This window comes from Medicago sativa, chromosome 2 (genome assembly GCF_051527215.1).
Source record: "Medicago sativa cultivar Bolivia chromosome 2, Bolivia_mono, whole genome shotgun sequence".
Lineage (NCBI taxonomy): Eukaryota > Viridiplantae > Streptophyta > Magnoliopsida > Fabales > Fabaceae > Medicago > Medicago sativa.
Window position 1 is genome coordinate 66,068,588 of NC_140750.1, and position 24,358 is coordinate 66,092,945.

A 24,358-nucleotide genomic window follows, 5' to 3' on the forward strand; every position below is an offset into this window, starting at 1 on the left:
TCCTCCTTTTCCACATTAGCCTGAGAAACCCCATTTTCCCGCAACCACTGTGATGATGCCCTCCCCCCCGGCTTCCATGGATCTGCCCTAATAGCGTTTGACCACCGTTTAGGAATCGTAACGTCTGGCTGAGAGAACCTAACCTCGCACTTGTTCTCGTTATGTCCTAGCACCCCACACACAAAACAGAAGGTTCCTAACCTCTCATATTTGAAATTCACCACACACCATTCACCTCCATTCGCCTTGATCTTCTTCCCTATCTTCAATGGCTGTCTGATATCAAACCTCACCTTCAACCTCATATACTCACGCCAGAAGCTAGAATTGTTATTTCCATCATACTCCAAAAACTCTCCAATATAGTTCCCTAACCCGATTCCTACTTTCTCCTTCATCATACCAGTTGGCAAATTGTAAACCCTAACCCAGAGATTCATATAATTCAACAGTATATCCTTCAACGGCACCCCTATTTGCAGCTTCTCCAAAACCAATGAATGACTGTCATATGTCCACGGACCGCCCTTTAGTACCTCTTCCATATCCAGTTTGTGAAAGAATTGGAATAAGAATAGCCCTTGTTGTGCTTCCTTCACCGCCACCCCCTTCACCGGTCGCCACACCTCAGACATCCGTATTTTCATCTCCTTGAGCCGAACAGGACGGTTGACAAGAAAACGACCGACCAAACATAGGTGAGGATCATGTTCAGAACTCTCTTCCTCCTCAATATCAAAACTTAGTCCCTCGTCGTCACTCAGTGACAAGTCTTCCAAATTCACCTCCGTCATCGTACCCACACTGGTAAAATAACAACACCACACACTCTTACAAGAAGAGAAACACAAAAGCTCTCACAATTATGGAGAGAATACCTTCAGCAATTGCAAACCGCAATCCGCACTATGTGAACGGGTTTCTTATCGCAATCGCATAAGTGAAATCTTTTAATCGCAATTGCAGAAGAATTATTTTCTTGAAAGATAGAAGAGTGCGTTTTGTGACGCATGTAAGAAGAGAGAAAGAGTTGAAAAATGTTGGGGTTTACGAAACCCCCAAAATGCCCTCAAAAAGATTTTAAAAATATGGTTAATTTAGAATTTCATACTAAAATCAAATAGTAGCTGAAGCGGCCGCTATCCGTAAAGCCATCGCTACGCTATACACGACCGCTATTGACTACTTTGGGTTAGACGAGTCTTCTCTAGATTGTTCACGCATAAGACGAACTTTAAAACCTTGAGGACTAACTCTCTTCAAGATGTTATACTTGAAAGTAAGCCACCAATTGGCAAAGGCTATGGTTTCTCCAAGTGAGCAAGATAAGGATGCCATAGACACATGAGGGGTTATAATACTATGTTGCTTCTACTTTTTGGTTTCAAATCGCAAAGTAAATCTCTTGTTGTCAGTTTTAGAAATTGTGGTTGGGCCTAAAAAAAACCAATTATCCCAAATGAATCCTGCTCTTTACCCAAACAGGTTTGCTCACTCCCAACGTAAAATACCAAACTGCCCCTACGCATGTTAAGTTACTCTAGTACAATTATTAACGTATGTTAAGTTACGTTACGTATGTTAACATGCGTTAGTGTTATTTGTTGAAAGACACTGCGCATGTTAACATGCGTTAGTGTTATTTGTAAAAAAAAAAAACACGCATGTTAACATGCGTTAGTGTAATGCAGTGCGTGAGTTAACTCACGTTGCCATTTGCACTGGCGTGAGTTAACTCACGTTCATAGCAGAAACAGAAACTGCATTAAATGCATGCAGTAACAGAATAAACTTGTGATAAGTCTAGAAAGACCCGTAATCACGCCACATTCATAACTTAACCAAATTATGCCAGTTTAAGAAGTTTATTGGATAATACGACATAATTGATCAAAATTACTTAAAAACATCGTTTTTATCACAATCACGTAATCACATATAAACGATCCAAACGGTCCAAATTTCATAAATTCGCCGGTAATGACCCGTAATAATTTAAACACACTTAATGACACGTAAACGATCCAAAATAATTCATTTCATATATTTATATAATATTAGTTACATATTGGCCATAAATATCAAAATTACACAATAGGCCACCAAAAAATATGTCGGGGTGTAATACCACCAAAAAATAGGACGAACACCCACCGACCCAAAAGTGTCATAACCTATCTAACTAGACTAGTGATAGTGCATAATCTTCATCTTCATCCATGACTTCGTTCTCTTGCTTTGGCTTTTCCGGGGTGTCCAAAGTAATAGGATTGTGCTCATTTGTTGGTTTCTTTGGCAGCTTTGGCTCCTTAGACATGAGCTCATCGAAGGCGGCGTTTCTATCCAAAAACTGAAAAGCCATTGCTCCGCATCACCAATCTTGTGAGTCATCCACTCCTTAGGAGGAGGTGGTAGCGGACAATTTTCTTTCAACTTCACATGAAGAAAGTGGTCGGGAATCAAGCAAAGGCACATTATGTTGGAATGTGCATTAAGTGGTGGAGCACTCCGGATTGGAAAATATGTCTCACATGAACCACCCAATTCGGGCAAAGTCAATAGAGCAACCGCTCTATTGTAGCAACTAGCAACAATGTGACCCATATCCGGAGTGGTCAACCACTTCTTTGGAGGTGCAATACCACTTTTACTTGTTGGAGGGTGTAAACCATCCAAGATAAGTTTGTAACGACTCTCGGTAGCATATATTGGCAAGTAGTCACTCTTGTGAGTTTTCAACTCATTAATAAGTGCATGACGAACCAAAACATGATCATCCTCATGAAATCCCATGTGCCTAGCTACAACCCGGAAACCACAATTACCATCCCCTCTAACATTCACAATGTCTTCAACGTATGGTCTCATGAGATTTGGAAATTGTGACATGTATGGTATTTGCAAATAAGGTTGTTTTTTTGAAGTAGAAGTTGAAGTTTGTGAGCGGGAGCAAGTGCCAAGACGAGAACCTTTAGTCTTATGAGACTTACTCTTGCCATGTGTGCATTGACTATCGGGATTTTGAGTATCAATAGTCTCCCACCTAGAGGGGATTCGACCAGTGGACCTCATTTTCGGTGTAGACTTCACCCTTTTAAGTGCCCCCTTGGTGGCCACTTTTCTCGGAGGTGGCTTCAACATTGTTTCCTCCGGAAATCCTAGTTCACGTAACTTGTATTTGATGAAGAGTTTCATCTTGTAAGGGGACCTCTTGATACGTTCTTGAATGGCGTCCCATTCCTCCGTAACGGAAAAATTGGCATCAACCTCTTCTCCAATTACACTTAACCTTCGCCAATGAAGGTGTATTTCTTCCAAAAGAATAGGCAATTTTTGCTTTCTCTTCTCGGCAAGAATACAAGCACAAGGCAACCCGAACGTTGCCATTTGCACACAACCACAATCTTCTTTAGCAAAGCCGAATCTCCTAGAGCGTTCATATTCTTCATCGATGAAACCCAAAGCGGCCTTAGAGACATACCCCTCCAACTCGGAGAATAACTTGTTTTTTTGTATTTGTGCACCATGACGATTTTGCTCCTCCCAAAACTCCCATGTATCTCACCGAATTGGTTTTTTAACATTTTGTCTATTTCATCCCAACATGTTGCCAAATCTCCCACATTACTCCTCAAGTATCTTTTCAATTGTGCATGAGCCGATTCAACAATGTTGGTGCTCCTACACCCTAGATGCAAGTATGTATTCGTCCATGCCCTCACAAAATGCTTCTTAAGGGGCAAAACGGTTTCCTCAACATATTTAACAAACAATGGAAACGGTCCATATACCTCATCTTTGAATGTCAACCATGCAATTGCAAATGAATCCTCCGTAGGAGAGTTAACCACATCTCTCCAAGCACTCACTATTTTCTTAACAAGCTCACATTGCTTGTCATCATCCGCTTCCTTTGCTTCTTTGGCAACAACTTTTCCTTTTCCTTTCGAAGGGTTGGCATTGACTTTACAATCCGTGATGCACCTAGATCTTACATTCTTCTCAATATGAAAATAGCAAAGTACATGCTCCGTTTTAGGGAGAACTTCGGCAACGGCTTTGATCAAAGCGGGGTCCCTATCGGTTACAATCACCTTAGGCATGTTGTGTTTTGAGGTCAAAAGACCAACCAACATCTCAAGTGTCCATATGAAGTTATTCTCTCTTTCAAAGGAAAGAAAGGCAAACGCAACCGAATAGGTCATTTTGGTAGAGGTGACACCAACAATCTCAAATAATGGCATTCGGTATGTATTGGTTTTGTAGGTGGAGTCCATGACCAAAACGGTGGGAAAAGTGTTGAGCATATCAATTGAATCCGGATGAGCAAAGAATAAATCTTCAAGAGTGGTTTCCTCGCTATTTGCTCTTGTGAAATAGACATACCGATGCTTCTCCAACTTTGTAATCAAGTATTGCAACTCGGTCTTGTCCTCTATTTTCCCCTTGCGCCATCTAGTTCGTGCATTATACACTTGCTTGATGACTGTCAAACTTTCTTTGTTTCTTTCCTTCAAAGCCGTGAGAATATTCCTAGGCTTTGCCAAGCTCTTTGTCATGTCGATAACTCTTTGCTTCTCCTCCCCTTTTAGTCGACCCGCAAGAAGGTGGCCGGATAACTTTGGCACCAACTCATGGTTGTGAACTCCACAAAGCATTGCAATCCACCATTCTTGTGTTTTTTTTTCAAAGAAGCATTTCAACCTAAACGGACAATTGCACTTCCTTGATCCCGTGCCTTCAAGCTTCGGTTTCTTCCTCGTCTTAGGTGGCTTGTATTCACCACTCCTCTCACATTGCATCGTCATGTATGACGCTATTGTACTAGATTTATCTATAGAAATAGTAAATCCCGCCCTAGCCGCTTGTCGACGAACCCAACCAAGCAATTTTTCTCGATCTTTCCATCTCTCGTTTGTTGTAAAAAATGAACCGGTGTTTACTTGAATAACACGAATACCGGTAGGAACCGGTTTAGGCTTCTCTTCAAAGTTACCGGTAGGTACCGGTGTTGCTTGATTGTGAAGTATGTGAGCTTCAACTTGAAAAGGAATTTTCACTTTAAACTTCACTTCATTGGTTGGTTTGCCTACGCCGGAACCTTCACCGGAAGCTTTGTTTTTGCCCGGTTTTGGCTCAACGCCATCCTCCACCACATTTTCAACCATGCCACTCAATGTCTACTCAATAAAAAAAACAAAGAAAAAAATAAATAAATGACTGTGCGGCAAGCAAAGCAAGAAAAATTAAGAGGTGAAAAATTTCAAAATCTGGCCAACACACTAGCGTGAGTTAACTCACACTAGTGTTATCTTCCTACGCAAGTTAACTTGCGCAACACTTACGACTAGCGTGAGTTAACTCACGCTGAGCCCTACCCCCTACTGAAAAACATGACGTGACAGGCACAAAAACCAGGAAAATAGGATGAGTTTTGGGGATACATTACCTGTTCTTTGATGCTTGATGAGCGTAGAAACTTGTTTCCTGACGATTTGCAATGATTTGGAGTTGAGATTATGACCCAAAAATTCGCACTTTTAGGGTTTTTGGAGGTGGAGGGAAAGAAAAATGGTGTTTTGGCCTTGCATGCTGAGTTTTGAACTAAAAACGGCACTTTGCGTGACTTAACTCACGCTACGTGACTTAAGTCACGCTGCGCATGTTAAGTCACGTAGCGCATGTTAAGTTGCGTAGGGGTAATTTGGTCTTTTACTTTGGGAATGAGCGATATCATTTGGGTAAAGAGCAGGATTCATCCCAAATCACCACATCCCATTAAACCCATCATTGCAACTGTGATTATTATTCAATTCCTCTTCTTCTGCATGTTTTTCTTCATTTAAATAATGTGTGCCACTTATTGAGAGTGTTGCCGTTGTTGAAAAGGTAAGAATCTTCCTATGTAGAAAGTAGAATAGGAGTTGCAAACTATATGACTACATAATTTAACATATCTTAGACGTTAAGATAACGAAGTCAAGAAAATGCAACTTTTCATTTCTCTTCTAGAGGTAATGGGAGTCATTGATATAACTACCATTTCAAAAGTTTAAAACTACCATATTTTCTTCCTTTTCTTATTTTTTTTTGCTTCAATGTTTTTTTTTATCCTTTTAGGTGTTTTAATATTTCTGCCACATTAAATAATAAAATTTGTAAAATTTTGTATGTAGGCTTTGATTGGATGATGAAGTGGTGTGGAGTTGCTTAATTTTTTATTTCATAGAAAAACTATAAGAGAACATAAATATAGTATGACATAATGACCAAGCATCAAAAAACTCATTTGGGAAATTAATTTTGAACAATGCACATAATCTCAAGGGAACTATAAAATTTGTGTTAAGAATTCTCTCAAAATTTGGTGGACTAATATGCAAAATTGCCAGATAGCAACCATCTCATTTGACTAAATAAAATACAAAAACAACAAAATTAAGTTATGAATTCTTCAAAAAAAAAAAAGATTAAGTTATGAATTAAAAATGAAATGAATAGAGTGAGAACCAACCCCTTTGACTATTTGAAAATGATGGGAAATAAATCCATGTTTACCAACTCTCAGAGACAAAGCCAAAAAGCCATAAACTAAAAACCATACACCAGTAAAGAGTATCTCCAAAATGTTAACATTTATATAATTTAAAAAACGTTTATGCACACATGCATGACATAGCAATTACATGATGGGATGCACCTTATTGACATAATATGCAATGATAAAAAAATTCAAATACTTTTAATGGTGCCTATTAAAACAAACTTTTGAAATGCCCTTGTTTTGATTAGCTATTTGTGAAGTTTGTAAGGAAAATATGTGCAGATTGGTCATATAAATGAGATTGAAGATTAACGATGGTGACAACATTGGATTGCCTAGTTGAAGAGTTTTTTTTGCAGTATTGTTGCATTTCAAAATGTAACATAAAATGGTAGATTAAGAGTAATGAAAAACATGATTTTTTTTTTTTTTTAAATTTTATGCACTCACCTTGTTAATATTTCACCATATATGAAAATCCACCTTCCTCTTTAGAGATAAGAACAATTAACACATGCTTCATAAAAAAATAGAACAATTAACACATGCTTCTAATTTTTGAAAACTCAATCCTTCATTTGAGTTGATTTTGATTATAAATAAATGTGATACACCAATAACTTTTGTTTTGAATGGGATGCATCAATAACTTGATGTATAAACAATCAATGCAAGAGCTTTTTATTAAAAAAGACAATTTAAAATAAGAAACTGATATTTGGTAAAATGTGGTAACTATTATAATAGGTCTGAAAGCGACAATTTTCAATATCATTCTTAAGGCACAAGATAGTTTTGTTTTTTATACAAAAAAGTTCCATATTGTCAATGATGTTTGAGGTAAGTTCCTAAGAACTGAATCAATCAACTACAACACATTTTCATGAAATGAAAGTTACTGTTCATTGACGGATGGACAGATAAAAGTGCTGTTTCAATTTTCTAGGCATGTAGGAACTGTGGTTCTTGTTCTGTTCTTTCTTTTCAATCATAATAATTTTCTTCTTATGCAAATTCTCCTAGATAGATGGGAACCAACGACCAATGGTTTTTATCCCATGTTGTTGTTGATCTGTCTTTCTCCACCCTACTGATCATGTCCAAACTGTGTTTATGTGATATTCAATATATTGGCACAATGCCACCTGGGATGGCAGGTTCTCAAGCGAATTTTATTGACGAAGGCTCGAAGTTTCTCCTCTCAAACAATAGAAATTTTGCTTTTGGTTTTGTCACCACCGTCAATGACACCACGAAGTTTCTATTAGCAGACGTCCATGCAGCATCACCAGTTTCCAATTATGATAATTTTGTGTTTGATAAAAATGGAAATGCATATTTACTGAAAGATGGAACAATGATCTGGTCTACAAACACAATTAGCAAAACAATGGAATTGCAAGACACTGGAAATTTGGTTTTGCTTGGTAACGATGACAATAATACGGTAATTTAGATAAGTTTTAGTTATCCAACTGATACTTTGATGCATGCACAGGATTTCAAAGAGGGAATGAAACTTACCAGTGAACCTAGTTCAAATAACTTGACCTATGTTCTTGAGATTAAATCTGGGAATGTTATTCTTTCAGCTGGTTTCAAAACTCCACAGACTTATTGGACTATGCAGAATGATAACCGTAAAATCGTTGATAAGGTCTGCCATGTCGTGGCTTTTGCAAATCTCAGAGACAATTCTTGGAGATTCCATGATAACAGTAGGTCTTTGTTATGGCAATTTATTTTCTCTGTTGATGCAGGTATAAATGCAAGTTGGATTGCAGTTTTGGGAAAAGATGGTGTCATTACTTTCTTTAATCTCAACGGTGGTGGATTAAATGTTGATTCTTCAACAAGAATACCTCAAGATGATTGTGATACACCAGAACCTTGTGATACCTACAATATTTGTGCAAATAACCGTAGGTGCAGCTGTCCTTCTGTTCTTGTTCCTAGTAGTTGTAAACCAGGTTTTGTCTCGCCTTGTGATGATGATAAATCAGAAAAGTCTATTGAATTTGTGAAAGCTGATGATGGACTTGGTTACTTTGCACTTGATTTTCTTCATCCCTATTTGAATACTGATTTGGCCGGTTGTCAAACATCTTGTCGTGGAAATTGCTCGTCTTGCAATGTTCTTCCATACAAGTTCAGGGAGCTGTTTCTTGTTGGACAGTGTTGGAAGTTTTCAGAAATCCGATGATGCTGATTCTGGTTATGTTTCTTACATTAAGGTCTCAAGTCATGGAAGTGGAAGTAGAAATAAGCACATCATAATTATTGCTGTCGTCGTTGTCATATTAACTTTACTCTTTCATCTCTTTGTGGTGATTCAATATTGCAGGAAAAAGCAAAAGTTACCTGCAGAGAATTCTGAAGAAGACAATTTCTTGGAGAATTTAACCGGCATGCCAATCCGTTTCCGCTATAAAGATCTTGAAGTTGCAACTAATAACTTCTCTGTGAAGCTAGGTCAAGGAGGTTTTGGATCAGTTTATATAGGAGTTCTACCTGATGGGACTCAATTAGCTGTGAAGAAGCTAGAAGGTATTAGTCAAGGGAAGAAAGAGTTCCGAGTTGAAGTTAGCATCATTGGTAGCATTCACCACCTTAATTTGGTAAGGCTTAAAGGATTTTGTGCAGATGGGACTCATAGGCTTCTAGTTTATGAGTACATGGCTAATAACTCATTGGATAAATGGATATTCAAGAAGAAAAAAAGTGAATTTCTTTTGGATTGGGATACACGGTTTAATATAGCATTAGGAACAGCAAAAGGACTTGCTTATCTGCATCAAGAGTGTGACTCAAAGATTGTTCATTGTGACATTAAACCTGAGAATGTACTTATAGATGATCATTTCATTGCCAAAGTTTCGGATTTTGGTTTAGCCAAGCTTATGAATAGAGAAGAAAGCCATGTTCTTACAACACTAAGAGGAACTTGTGGCTACCTTGCACCCGAGTGGATAACAAACTATGCTATATCAGAGAAAAGCAATGCATACATCAATGGGATGGTGTTGCTAGAGATAATTGCCGGAAGGAAGAATTATGATGTAAGGGTTTATCATGTAAGTGCTTCTTTGGCTATGTTTGTCCAACAACTTAGTTAAGCTATTATGCTGTAAGGGTTTATCATGTAAGTGCTTCTTTATAAGTTATTTATGTAACAAAAATTAAATTAATGTCAAATGGTTTTGATATAAGCTATAAGTTGTATTCATAAACTACCTTGAAGAGCTTATGGAAGAAGCTGAAAACAGTTTATGGACATGTCATATGTTGTTTCTAGAGGATGAAAACAGTTTTCTGTGATATTAAGCACAAAAAAACTTCTTCCTTATATTGCGGGTTATTAGTTTTTGAATATGGTATTGATCATAAACTTATTATAGGTATCGACTTTTGATGTTGAACTTGGTATCGCTTTCGCCTCATTGCAAAAAGGATAACAAGGTTGAATCGAAAGAAACTAAAGGCGCCACCTTGATCGAGCTTGTTGAGCTCAAAAACTGTTCTTCATGTTTATTTTTTGATGTATTTCTTTTGATTATTTTTTATGACATTACAGTTTTTCATTGACAACTATGCATTATGTTTATGAGCTATTCTATGTTGTCGTTGAGTTAGAAAATTCACTGTTTGTTTATGGTGTGAAGAATTATTCCATTTTGTTACAAATGTTGATGTCTATGTGGATATTTAGCTTAATGCAATATGGTATTGTTGGTTAGTTACAAATTGGTATAATCTCTTTCCATTTTGTGGTGGATTACACATCTGATTCTTATGTCTTATAAATTTTTGTTTTATCCATTTTAAATTTTTAAGTGGAGAACACTTTCACTCCTTTGTTTCCCCTCCCAAATTGGTTTTTCTACGTATTTACACATTTTACTTATTTTAATTCTGATGACTGAGATAACATTTTCCATTTAATCTCGAATTTGAGTTCCAATTCTTAATCTTGAGCAAGTCTAGTCTATTTGTGACATTTGGATAACTAATCTTGAGCAAGTCTAGTCCATTGGTGACATTTGGACAACTATCTTAAATCTACCTTTGTATTTAAATTTCAGTGTAGGAAGGCAAAAGATCTTTATCTCTGGATGGCAAAATGCCCTAATGGCCCGTCTGTTAAATTCTTAGTTAGTGCGGGTATTATTCTCATCTGTTTGTTATCTTAAGGTTACTACATAAACCAATTTCCTTGCTATGATTATATAGTATTCTAGGACCAATAATCCATTTATTCATTCTTTTTGAGTTATGACCGTCTCTCTTTCTCTTCGAGGCCATTTTACTAGTTTCTCTTTTACCTTCACTAGCACCTATAGTAGAAAAGTTGGTAGAAAATAGGCTTAGATGGTTTGGACATGTAGAGAGAAGACCCGTAGATGCCGTGGTAAGAAGGGTAGATCAAATGGAGGAGAGTCAGGTTAAAAGAGGTAGAGGAAGGCCTAAGAAAACCATTAGAGAAACCATTAGAAAAGATTTAGAGGTCAATGAGTTGGATCCAAATATGGTCTTTGATAGAACATTATGGCGCCATTTGATCCATGTAGCCGATCCCACTTAGTGGGATAAGGCTTGGTTGTTGTTGTTGTTGTTGTTGTCTCTTTTACCTTCACTTCTTTCCAGTGCACACAATGGAGGAATTGAAGCTTACTAGGAACCACCTAAAAGGCTCCCGTCCTCTTTTGACATTTTCATCAAATTTTGAAAAAGATGCATACTGGAAATTGCTGAAGGAGATGTTGTTACAGGTATTTGGTTTGAGTACTCTTCTATGCACTGTTTTGGATTCAAAAGTTAAGGTCATTTCGATAATACCATCTTAGTTTGGCGGTGCTTTGGGGGTGTTGTGTTGTATGAGTTACTAGTATGATTGAAAGATGTTTTATGTTCACTTTCTGACATTATATTACAATTGTCATACAATATCTATATGCTTAAAAGTTTCTTAATTTGTCACCGTTGACTTGAGAAGTCTATAAATGTTATGTTTGGCTCTTGTCATAATTTAAAATTTAAATTGAGTAGAATGTGGCCAAGCATTTATTCCTGTTCGCAATTTTCTCTGGTTTTGGTTCTTGTACCTGAGTTATGTATTTGAATAGGGGTGTGGATTGCATATGTGCGCTTGTGTGTTTTTTTTCTTTCTTTCTTGGTTTTTAGAATAATCAAAGTATGCACAATTTTGAGTATTTCCTGACGTAGTCTTTCTTTTCTTCATCCAGATATTTGAAACACCAAAGGACCATAGAAAGGCCAAGCCTTCCCATGGCCATGTTTTTGTTTTCTCAATTGTTGATGACCATATATGGTTCTGAAATTACCAGGTTGGTTTGTGTTTTCATTTGCAAAGGATCCTAATAATTGGCATAACATTGTTTTCAAATTTGCATTATTGATTTTGATGAGAAATAGTTGGAAACTCAGAGCCAAAGTTGAGGCAAAAATAATGATTTTGATGAAAAATAGTACAGAATTGGAGAGTGGAGGAAGGAAAAACGATTTGTACGAAATTTGGATGTTGGTTAAAGTAGTACCCAGAAAACCAAAGGCATCAAAAGATGAGACTTTGTTTGGAACAACGTTGGAGAAGGATCTGATGAGGGATCATAAGCACAACTTTGTGTTTACCTTGTCCTTGTTCTTTGTTGTAAGGTGTAAATTTTTTTTTTTGACGTAAGTTGTAAACTTGAATGTTATTACGTGTCAAATATCATTATCATTATTATATCCAAACAAATTGTAATAAGCAAAAGTTAGTAAATTTTGTGATGAATTTAATATAAAATTTGAATTAAATGCATAAATTTGTTTTTTTTTTTTTACAAAAAAATACATAAATTGGGACCATGAGAATGATAAAGTGGAGTAAACGTGATGTAAAATAAAAATGAAATATGTAAAGTGGCGTCTCACTCACTTTGTCGCGGCTAATGAATAATGAGTGAAAGTATATATAACAATTATTTAGGTTTTTTTTACTATTTTTTTTGCATCCTAACGGAGGTTTGTTTTAGTAAGAAGTCACCTACAGAATTGAAAAATAAAAGACGAGACAAAGTTGTATTGGTGTAAATTATTTTTATTATGAATATTTATTAATAATTATATTTTAAAAGCTTAATAGATGTGCTAAATTGATAATTTGTATTGACATCTCAAAAGAATCAACTATTTTTGCACGTCACACAATATTAAAATATAAGGTAATGGAGTGATTTGATAGAATACATAATTTCTATCGGATGAAAGTCATTTTACACGTCACACCATATTAAAATATAAGGTAATGGAGTGATTTGATAGAATACACAATTTCTATCGTATGAAAGTCATTTTACATTGTGTCCATGTGTATTCATTTTCCTTTTACATAAAATTTTCCATCCATTTCACTTCATCATTCCCATGGTCCCCGATTGATTAATCTGTAAAGATAAATTTTTCCTTCATTTTTTCTATATCACTTTTCGTTGATAAGGAATTAACTTACCTATAAAGTCATAAGTTCAACTTCCATTATTAATGTGCGGACGTCTTTAGTAGGTGATCAGTAAGTACCTTGCAAGCGTTCTTAAATAACCTTAAGACATGCCTTAACCTTGGTGAGTCTCATGAATCCAAGTCACTTAAACTTTTTTCTTTAAAAAAAAAAAAAAAGAAGAAGAAATTTATGAATAAATGAAGAAGGTAATTGTTCCTACACTAGCCTCTTTTTTTCTTCAATAAAAAAGGAGTAATAAAAAGATTAATGGGCCTATGCGGGCATTTCCGTTAAATTAAAGATAAACCCACGACCCGATTTAACTCTGCAATAAATAGCGGAAGCAGATCCTCGAAAGAACCCTAGGTTAGCTTCTTCACTTCCATTCCACTGCACTCTCTCTGGTGTTGGGGTTTCTGAGATCACCGTCACAACAGGTATTCATTTCTTATTTTCGTTCTTCAACGATGATATGTATGTGCTTCTAAATTTTCTTTCTTAAGTTTATTTTGATTTTGCATGTGACAGCTACTACAATTGAAAGCAATTTCTTTAAACGAATTCTGTGAGAAATCAAATGTCTAATACGAGAGATAAATTATTTCATATTTATTGTACAAATTTATGAGGAATCAATTTTATTTTACTCTTTAATCAAATGTCCAACCATATGCGTTCCTTTAAATTTTAAAAACCCGCAAAGTACTTTAAAATTTTAAAAATACTGTTATGAATCTATTGAAATCCATGAGTAATTTTTTATTTTACAATTCCAATGTTATTCGATGTACTCTTTTAATTGTTTAATTTTCTAGGAAAAAAACATGTTTTAATATTTTTTTCTCATTCAAACGAAAAAAATCTACCTTGTTTTTACTTTAAAACGATTAGAACAAAGACAATTACTATTCACACCTCAATAAAATACTTTTAAAATGAAATAAATTTTCCAATCTAATCAAAATCTTGCACTTGTTTCTCGCTTTTCGGTTACATCTCAAATCATTTCAGCGGTCACAAACTTAATTGATGTAACTTATGTAAACTGAGTTTACTTATTGTACGACATGTATTTATGTATTTTTTGTGTGTAAATTGAGTTTATGTGACATTTTTTTACCGTTAAATGTTGACATATTAATTGTTATGTAATATTTTTCTCCTTGTTAAAATTTAATAACACTGGATATAGGTGGGTGTTAAATTATAGGAGAATTGTTATATTTGTATTGAGGTATAACACTGTCTATATACATATGATTATTGAAGGATTGTGCTATTTGTCTGATTATCAATTGTTCAGGAGCGATTTCGTTTTAGAGATTATTCACTATGAATACATACACAGCTATAATGAAACTCATAATAAGCTTATACATGTAGCTATTTTAATGCATATGTTCTTTTCCAGAGAGAACCGTTGTTTAGATAACCAGCTTATTTGCAGCTATTTGTAAGCTATTTCTATGGAAAAAATATAAGATTAAGTTATATTGTCTTTGTATAAGCTGTTTTAATAAGCTATCTTGGAGAACTTATGAAAATAAGCTGAAAACAGCTTGTGAATACGTCATAAGCTGCTCTCCTAAGTTCTTTCAAATAGTCTCATGAAGCTTATGCAAGTAGATAAGCTAAAATAATTCAAACCAAACAGGCCCAAAGTTTAATTTTTATGCACTGTCACTATATCTCAAGCAACCAATCATGTGTGTGACTTTTTATCATTTATGATTGATTGAGTGTAACGACTCTTTACACTAACGGCATATGTGAATTAAATGATTTAATTTATATTTATATTATGCGATTGATTTGTAGCCAAATAACATGGGGAAGAGAAAACGAAGCGAAAAGGCTGAAGCTGTGGCTGTGCCCAAAAAGGAAGATGTTGCTCCAGAGAGACCAGTGAGGACCCTTTTGGGATGGAAGGATAAGAATGAAAATGAGAATGAAGTCGAGGTTAAGGAGAATGGTGCTTCACCTGTATTCAGGAACAAAGAGAAAGTTTTGGTTACTTGCTCTAGGCGTATTGTTTATAGGTACAACCCACAAAACCCAAATATATTTTGCTGTATTTGCACAGTTTGTGTTTGTTTTGAGTTCGGATTTGTTTATTTTGGCTATGTTTGGCCAACAACTTAGTTAAGCTATTATGCTGTAAGGGTTTATCATGTAAGTGCTTCTTTATAAATTATTTATGTAACAAAAATTAAATTAATGTCAAATGGTTTTGATATAAGCTATAAGTTGTATTCATAAACTACCTTGAAGAGCTTATGGAAGAAGCTGAAAACAGTTTATGGACATGTCATATGTTGTTTCTAGAAGCTGTCCCAAACAGTCTTACAAGTGTTTATTCTTGTAGATAAATTTAAATAATGCAATCCAAACAAGCCCTTTATGTGCAGTAAAAGAATTGTATCAGAATGCTCTTGTTTGTATGATATTAAGTAATAAAAAACTTCTTCCTTTTATTGCGGGTTATTGGTTTTTGATTATGGTATTGATCATAAACTTATTATAGGTACCGACATTTGATGTTGAACCTGGTATCGCTTCTGCCTCATTGCAAAAAGGATAACAAGGTTGAATCGAAAGAAACTAAAGGCGCCACCTTGAACGAGCTTGTTGAGCTCAAAAACTGTTCTTCATGTTTATTTTTTGAGGTATTCCTTTCGATTATTTTTTATGACATTAAGGTTTTTCATTGACAACTATGCATTATGTTTATGAGCTATTCTATGTTGTCGTTGAGTTAGAAAATTCACTGTTTGTTTATGGTGTGAAGAATTATTCCATTTTGTTACAAATGTTGTTGGTTAGTTTCAAATTGATATAATCTCTTTCCTTTATGTGATGGATAATGGATTACCCATCTGACTCTTGTGTCTTGCAGATTTTTGTTTTATCCATTTTAAATTTTAAAGTGTAGAACACTTTCACTCCTTTGTTTTCCCTCCCAAATTGGCTTTTCTATGTATTTACACAGTTTACTTAATTTAAATCTGGCGGCTGAGACAACATTTTCCATTTAATCTCAAGTTTGAGTTCCTGTTCTTAATCTTAAGCAAGTCTAGTCTATTTGTGACATTTGGATAACTATCTTATATCTACCTTCTGTGTATGTGAATTTCAGTGCAGGAAGGCAAAAGATCTTTATCTCTGGATGGCAAAATGCCCCAACGGTCCGTCTGTTAAATTTTTAGTTAGTGCCGGTAATATTCTCATCTGTTTGTTATCTTAAGGTTACTACATAAACCAATTTCCTTGCTATGATTATATATTATTCTGGTATCAGTAATCCAGTTCTTTATTCTTCTTTTTGAATTATGATCGTCTCTCTTTCATTCTCTCCGAGCCCATCTTACTAATTTCTCTTTTACCTTCACTGCTTTTCAGTGCACACAATGGAGGAATTGAAGCTTACTGGGAATCACCTAAAAGGCTCCCGCCCTCTTTTGACATTTTCATCAAATTTTGAAAAAGATGCATACTGGAAACTGTTAAAGGAGATGCTGTTACAGGTATTTGGTTTGATTACTCTTCTATGCACTGTTTTGGATTCAAAAGTTAAGGTTATTTTGATAATACGATCTTAGTTTGGTGGTGCTTTTGGGGTTTTGCGTTGTATGATTTACTAGTATGATAGAAAGTTGTTTTATGTGCGCACTTTTCTGAGGTATTTGTGATCTTATAGTACAATTGTCATGTATCTATATGCTTAAAAGTATCTTAATCTGTCACCGTTGACTTGAGAAGTTCTATAAATGTTATGTTTGGCTCTTGTCAAAGTTTAAAATTTAAATTGAGCAGAATGTGGGACAAGCATTTATTCCTGTTCACAATTTTCTCTAGTTTTGGTTCTTGTACCTGAGTTATGTATTTGAATAGGGGTGTGAATTGTGTGAGCGTGCGCACATGCATTTTTTTCTTGGTTATTAGAATAATCAAAGTATACACAATTTTGATTATTGCTGATGTAGTCTTTCTTTTCTTTAACCAGATTTTTGAAACTCCGAAGGACCATAGAAAGGCTAAGCCTTTCCATGACCACGTTTTTGTTTTCTCAATTGTTGATGACCATATATGGTTCCGAAATTACCAGGTTTGTGTCTGAATTTGCAAAAGATCTTAATAATTGACATAACATTGTTTTCAAATTTGCATTATTTTAGAGTTTAAACTTTAAAATCCGTTGGTTTGTTGTTTTCAACATCACTCTACTAAAAAAAATAAGCGCAAGCATCTTGGTTATAATTATGCCAGTTGTTTTGGTTAGCCATAGTTTTTTACTTGAGTGAAATTGAGATGACAAATCTAAATGTTCTCTTTCTTTGCTAACATTGCCGATGGATAAATTGGGTTTGTGAGCCTTTCAAATTTTTAAAGCATTATCCTTGGGTTCCTTTACAAATAGGCTTTAGTATATGAAATAAAAATATACTTAAAACAAAATTACTTTGAAGACCAATAGAAATATGATATCACGATGAGTCTAGATTTGATGTAAAATCAAACCAAAACCTTATATACTATCAATGAAGAAGTAATGATTGTTTTACTATGGTTGCATGGAAAGCTTTCAACTGATTATTTGTAAACCACTGGATGCTATTATTATGTAATTACATTGTCTACACTTCTAGTCTAGGAGCAAAGAAAATGCATTCTTCACTTAGATATGCATGTCTTAAACACCATGACGCTACCACGTATGATTGATGGATCTACAGGGTTACTTTTATACTAATCCAGTGAACTTAATTTTGGTTATTTTTTAATGTATAGGTCTTAATAATTTAAACAATGCTATTTGATGCTGGTACACTTGCATTTTTTTGCGAATGTGGCTTTGCAATGCTATTCTCATTTGCTGCTCTATGTTGTCATTGATGCTTACTGAACAATAAAACATAATAAACCACGTTTTTATTCTCATGCAGATCTCTGTTCCTCACAATGAGTCAGACAAATTACCCCGAGGAAGCCTTGATAAAATGACATTGATTGAGGTCTGCAAATTGGCTCATTGATTTATCTTTGATCTGTCAATTCCTAAAATTCATTTAACTGATGTGTGCAAACTACTTGTTTAGGTTGGTCCACGGTTCTGCTTGAATCCAATTAAAATATTCGGTGGCAGTTTTGGAGGCCCAACTTTATATGAGAATCCATTATATGTGTCGCCAAACCAGGTAATGACCATTATGTTCTCTGTGCACACTTATAATCTCCGTAATTTTCTTCTGAAAATAACTTCATATTGGTTGTGTTTTTAACCTCTTTATGTTGGTTGTTGTAGATTCGCGCTTTGCAGAAGAAGAAAAAGGCTGGAACATTTGCAAAGAAGGTCAAAGCAAAGATAAGGAGGAAAATGCATGAGATGGCCAATCCTCTGGAGCCTGATGAGTTTGCAGATATGTGGAAAGATTAATCTTAAGTTCACATGCCTCATTTCACTAAAACTAAGAATGGATATCTCACCTTATATTCGACACGAATGGTGATTTTTGGTTGGCAGTCCATTCTTTGTAGGGGCTTTTTGATGTTGCGAATTGCTTTATATATGTTCAATTGGAGATATAGGATGTACTTCTATGTGATTGTTCCCATCAAACTATGATACTATGATCTGTACTGTTATTTTGTTTAATTATACTATGATCTGTAACGTTATTTTATTTAATTATTGTTTTTCTGGTGAGTTTCCTACCGCCTTACTTATACTGTATATTTTTGCTATATTTATATTCTTATATGGTGCTTTTGTCAAGTAGTAGTGTTTAGCAGAGAAGGTTGTAGTTTTTATCCTGAGATTGACTTGGCTTATGCCCTTGAACATAACCAGCTTATTTTTTCTACTAATCTCACGAGAAGTAAGAATTATAATACTTGGGATGGGAAGCTATATTATTCAAAAAATAAAAAACTGGGGAAGCTATATATAAAATAACACTGGCTTCTTTTTTTTTTTTTTTTCCCATTTAGTAGCTTGTTTAACAAAGTGTGCGTTCCTAGGCTAAGGGTATGTTTGGTTTGCGAAATTGTTTTTACTTGTTGATAATGTTTCAATATGGTCTTAATAGATTTGTGCAAGGAACAGTAAAAATTACTTTAACTATTTTAAGGCAAGAAAACATTGAAAATAAGGTGACATTTTGTATTTGAGAGTGAAAATATAAAATGAAAACCAGTCTTCCATATTTCTTTTCGTTGCATGATCACATACTGTTTTACAGATCATCTCCAATTTTTGTTTTTAAATCCTACATTTCAAGTTTAAACAATATGCAAGAAGACGACGAATTATTCAATCATTTATATCTCGGAAAAATTAACAGTTTTTAGAGAAATTAAGCAAATGTCCCAAAATTTCATCCTTCATTTCCATTACCTCTAGAGGTTTTTTTAATGACAAATGTTATATTATATTATTCGTCTGAATTTGAACTTAAAACTTAGATTCCGTATCCCTTAACTCAAATAAGTTGAGCTCCCAAGCTCATTACCTCTAGAGTTTAACATCTCTGCATCTACGTCAATTACCTAAAAAAAATGTATACAAACATCTTTTTTTTTTGAAAGAACAAACATCTAATCAGATCTCACAATATCATAGACATATTTTATCAATACACACATAAATAACTATATTAAAATATGATTGAAAGTTTATGTAAATATTTTAACACGGCAATTAAATTTTCCCACTAAAACAATTCATCCCAAACATAAACTTTAAAAAAAAATTGCACAGAGATTTCACAGGATTGAAAAACTCAATTCATTGTGAAAAGGGATGTGAAGAACATATTTAAGATTGCCTCACAGGGGGTAATGCTAAAAATGTCAAACCAAAGATCAGCTTATACCGAAAGGAAAATTTATATTTACAGGTTATTCACATGCAACATAATAAACCTCAAGTCCCTCATGGGACTGTACTATCGATCTTTGCACTAGAGAACACGAAGCTTCGCAAGGAAGCAACACAAAGATCCAAGAAGATAAACTAGGGACCCTCAACCCTTTGAAGATCAAACAGATACTTCTCCTGAGTTTTGTAGCTGTAAGATATTAACATAAGTTTGAAAACAGAGTTCGGTAGCTCAACTAGTTTGAGTAAAGAGTTAAAGTGTGGAGGTCTGGAGTTTAAACTTAGACAAATGAGTAAATATTAATCTAACAACTAACTACTAACATTTATCATTAAAAAAACAAGTTTGAAAATATTCTTGAAAATAACAATTACAAAATAATTTCATCAACATAATAGCAATCTCTTTTTTTTTTTTTAAAAAAAAAAAAAATGAATATCAATCTGCAGACACATAATACTACAAGTAAACTATGAAGTATTTGTTTGTTTTGCTGTTACTCTTAGCATTAATTCCCTAGCTTGTAAATAGAGAAGCAATACCTAGCAATAAAGCACTACTAAACACGACATTGACACTAAAAAAAAGAAAAGCTATAGAATATAGTCACATGTGTCAATGTTAGATACCAACACAAGTTGGATACCACAAACCTTCAATCTGAAGTGTTGGTGCTAGATAAATAATTAGTTCGTTCCTGGTTAAATGTGACTTGGCCTCTTTTCGAATAGATTGTAAAACACAATAATTCTAGGTTAAGTGCCTGGTCCTAAAAAAATAGGAGGTTAACAAAGGGTTCTATATACTCAATAACATCAACGAATTCCTTCAAAAAAAAAACATCAACGAATGACGATTAAAAAGTTATTACTAATCCCGTGATTAAAAATATATTTAAATCTAAATGCAACATAGATTAAGGTTAACAAACATCAATAATACTGGCATACCATGCACATAATTGTTAACAAACATCTCAAAGACAACGGTTACAGGTAACTAACAAAACAAACAAGTACATTAAACATAATACTAACATATGAATTTTGGCATTTAACAATTACTCTATACCTTCTCACCTACTCAAATGAGGTCGGTTACCAATTCTTCTAACATTTAGTCACTATGTTGTATCCGTCACTAGGACACCCTTAATTTGAGGAGTGTCCGTGCTTGATAGTTTCAGAGTCAATTAACTATCAACAAAAAGCATAAACAGAAAACCATTTATAAAGCTACATTGAGGAGGGATATATGTATCTCATAATTCTCATTATCACACATTCTGTTTTATTATGCTTTTAAGTTTTAACAAGACCCCAAAATTCCTTACACTGCCATTGCTAACACAATAATTTTCTGCAGTTTTCTATGCATGGAGATTTGGATAATTCAAACATAGTGAGAATTTGCCATCACCAGCATAAACACGATAACAATTGTCCAATAATAAATAGCAAGGTATGTAATGTAAGGTGAAAAACCATAAAACTGTTGAAATATTATAATAAATGGTATCCCCAAAACATGACTTTTGAGTCAATCTTGGAGAACCTGTATCAGATAATGACCTAACTCATGAAATTTCCTCGACCATTGTTTGTAGCTCCTTGTGATGAAACTTGTCCCTGAGAAGCCGTTTGTGAGCGCCCAGGATCTTGAGCATAGTTTTTTGACCCACTCCGGAACCAACCATCTGTTGCTGCTGAGGAAGCTGTTGATGCTGGGATAGCTGCTGCATCTGCATGTGAGAAAGCTGCTGCTGTTGAGATTGCATCTGCTGGCGCTGTTGTTGCATTTGTTGTTGCTGCTGCTGCTGCTGACTGGACAATGGTGGCTTAGTTACAACCACGTCCTTAGGAAAAATCATCCCGATCAAGCGGCTAGGTTTGTCCGAAACAGACAGTAGCAACGTCTGTGATGGCAATTGAATAACTGCACATTGCTTCTTTTCCTTCAGCTGACCAAGAAAACCATGCTGGTTCATTGCCCGAAAAACTAGGAAATCTGCCTTTCCTACATACTGCTTGTTATTCATGTGTTCCTGAGGTATAAGCCGACCTATTTGCATACCAGCAGGCCAGTCCGCTGTAAGTGTCTCGGACGCAGAAGAACTCCTATAACCTTCGAGTTTGCTGATAAATACCGGCTGTCCTTGTCTTAAACCTGTTAAGGTTCCCTCCCAGGCCTTAATATATTTGGGTGGTTGTGCAGAAGTTGTCTGTTGTGATATGGGCATATTAGTAGCAACTGCGTTATTCACAAGCGGCTGCATGCCTGATTGTACTTGTTGAGGCATTCCTGGAGTAGGAATCATCATTGCTCCAGTTCCAGAAGAAACACCTGATTGACCGAGGCTGTTCATTACATTTTGGTTGACGTTAGCTCCACCGTGCAGCATTTGGGCCCCTGAAAGGTTTCCTGGGTTCATTCTGGGAACCTGTTGTCCCATGCTAACAGCTCCTTGAATATTAGCCAATGGTTGTGAAGTGGCTGACATTAGTAAACCAAGACTTGACTGTTGTCCAACCTGTGTTGAAGCAGTAAGATATCCCGAACTAGTAATTACTGGCGGTCCAGAAGATGTCGTGCCACGCTCAATTTTTACTCCACGCTCAACTTTTACCGGCACTGGCTCAACTTTTACAGGCACTTGCTCAACTTTTACAGTAGCAGGAGTCACGTTCACAGCAGGTATTGGCTGCCGGTTAGCAATAGATCCATTCACGGATGGCAATGAAGATGAGGGTGCCCCCGTAACTGGTGCGACAGATACATCGTCAACTTTAACATGAATTTGATTTGAATTTTGAAGGCAAGTTTGTTGTTCCGGAAGGACTCAAGGCAGTGTGGGCTTCCCTGAAACCTTCTGATATCAAAACAAGAGGGGTTTAGCATCAATCGGTGGATCGACAGCTCCAGCATTGTAGATGGCTTTGATTTTGAGAAGATTTCTTGGGCAGATGACAGATAGAGAAATAGAAAACTGCGGAAATACTTTAGCAACAGCTTCAGCATCATAAAACTGGTTACCTGATTCTGAGTCAATGGATTCATTCTTCTTGGGAACATATATTGGTCTCTTCAATGGATAAGGATTACTGGCTGCCACAAGAATACAGTGCATTGGCATATCAACATTCTCTTGATTAGGGCTTTCACTTTGAGACGGGGAGAACATCATCAAAGCTTCAGCAAGCCCTTCAGCGACAGCGGCGTCATTAAAACCACCACCGGAAAAGGATATAAATGATAACCAATCTAAGAAAACTTCTGGATCTCTTGTCCAGCCAGAACGTTGCACAAGAACAGGAGAATAAATGCCATGAGTATGATAGGTGACTAGGGCAAACTCAGCTTTGGAAACAGCAGGTTCGTTCCCACAAAGGGACTTGACGATTTTGTTGAGATAATCCACTTGAAGAGTATCCCAGTACGGTCCCATAGCAGCGGTGCTTTCGACGACAACGATGACCTTCTCCGCCATGGTGTTGAAAGTTTGAAACAAGAACGCAAAAACAAAAGAGAGTGAGTGCACACAATTTTTAGGGTTTGAGATATTTTAAAAGATTATTTTGACAAAAACATCTATTTTTGTTTTGTTTTGCTGAGTAAGACAAAAAAATCTTTTGTCCTCGTGTGCTTAGCTCAGTTGGTATGGACTGGTCCTCATCAATGTCCGGGGTTCGAACCCCGGCCACCACAAAAAAAAAGACAAAATCTTTTAATTTTAAAAAAGGGTAATACTACTTGTAGCGAACCAAAACATCACGATAGTATCGCCACATGTATTCCATCAATTCTTTACCGTATTCCACCTAGTCTTTACTGTTGACTTCCATCACTTTTCAACAAACAATTCATGAATTCCGCAAACTCTATTTTTTCATTGGTTTATATCTCTTTTGTGTTCCTTTTGTTATAATTTCTTTCGCATCATATAACATTATTGTTTAAAAAATTTGTGGGTTTTTATTGACTCAATGAGAGATTTTGAGAGAAATTGTTAAAAAGATATTTTACAATTAAGATTCTTAACAAACGGTTTTGATTTATATAAAAGATTTTTAAAAGAGTGAAGGCTCATATTGGTCCCCAACAAAATGTGCATAGGCCAAATTAGTGTCCGACAAAAAAAAAATCACCATAATTAGTCCCTTAAAAAATTAAACTGAGACAATTTAGTCATTCTGTCAATTTTTTTCTTCAAGTAGCATTTTTCTTCCTATTTTTGAACCGTGATTGGGAATATGTGACAATGCAGTTGTCTTACCGACTGTCATGTGTGCTCCTCCTTAATGTCTCAGGTTCTATTATCCCTAGTACTAATTTGGGGTGGACTAATTTAACTTCTTAAAAAAAAAATTAAGTCTCTACTAGTTTTTTTTTGGGATAATTTGGTCCCTGTAAAAATAAAATTAAAAGTGAAATTAG

The 24,358-nt window shown here is 35.3% G+C and overlaps 3 protein-coding genes and 1 pseudogene across 4 annotated transcripts; 2 read left to right on the forward strand and 2 right to left on the reverse strand.

The window, feature by feature from the left end:
* Positions 1 to 2,182: 2,182 nt before the first annotated feature.
* Positions 2,183 to 5,168, reverse strand: LOC146949830 (uncharacterized). The gene is made up of 4 exons (XM_085748574.1): positions 4,739 to 5,168; positions 3,525 to 4,645; positions 2,440 to 3,468; positions 2,183 to 2,350 (listed from the first exon to the last, which is right to left on the reverse strand). Exons 1-4 carry the CDS (start codon positions 5,166 to 5,168, stop codon positions 2,183 to 2,185), a joined length of 2,748 nt encoding a protein of 915 aa, XP_085604700.1.
* Positions 5,169 to 6,712: 1,544 nt separating this feature from the next.
* On the forward strand, positions 6,713 to 10,228 carry LOC146949831 (G-type lectin S-receptor-like serine/threonine-protein kinase SD2-5). Its single transcript, XM_085745859.1, has one exon. The coding sequence runs from the start codon at positions 8,677 to 8,679 to the stop codon at positions 9,658 to 9,660; it is 984 nt and encodes a 327-aa protein (XP_085601985.1). The 5' UTR covers positions 6,713 to 8,676; the 3' UTR covers positions 9,661 to 10,228.
* A 3,182-nt stretch (positions 10,229 to 13,410) lies between these two features.
* On the forward strand, positions 13,411 to 18,750 carry LOC146949832 (ribosome biogenesis protein BRX1 homolog 2-like). 2 transcript variants are annotated; one of them, XM_085745860.1, is made up of 9 exons: positions 13,411 to 13,483; positions 14,865 to 15,085; positions 15,571 to 15,712; positions 16,183 to 16,261; positions 16,446 to 16,570; positions 17,050 to 17,151; positions 17,990 to 18,058; positions 18,143 to 18,241; positions 18,349 to 18,750. In XM_085745860.1, exons 2-9 carry the CDS (start codon positions 14,874 to 14,876, stop codon positions 18,478 to 18,480), a joined length of 960 nt encoding a protein of 319 aa, XP_085601986.1. In that variant the 5' UTR covers positions 13,411 to 13,483; positions 14,865 to 14,873; the 3' UTR covers positions 18,481 to 18,750. The 2 variants fall into 2 exon arrangements, with proteins under 2 accessions (XP_085601986.1, XP_085601987.1); XM_085745861.1 differs by lacking the exon at positions 17,050 to 17,151.
* A 2,745-nt stretch (positions 18,751 to 21,495) lies between these two features.
* On the reverse strand, positions 21,496 to 23,426 carry LOC146949833 (mediator of RNA polymerase II transcription subunit 25 pseudogene; annotated as a pseudogene).
* Between the last annotated feature and the right edge of the window lie 932 nt (positions 23,427 to 24,358).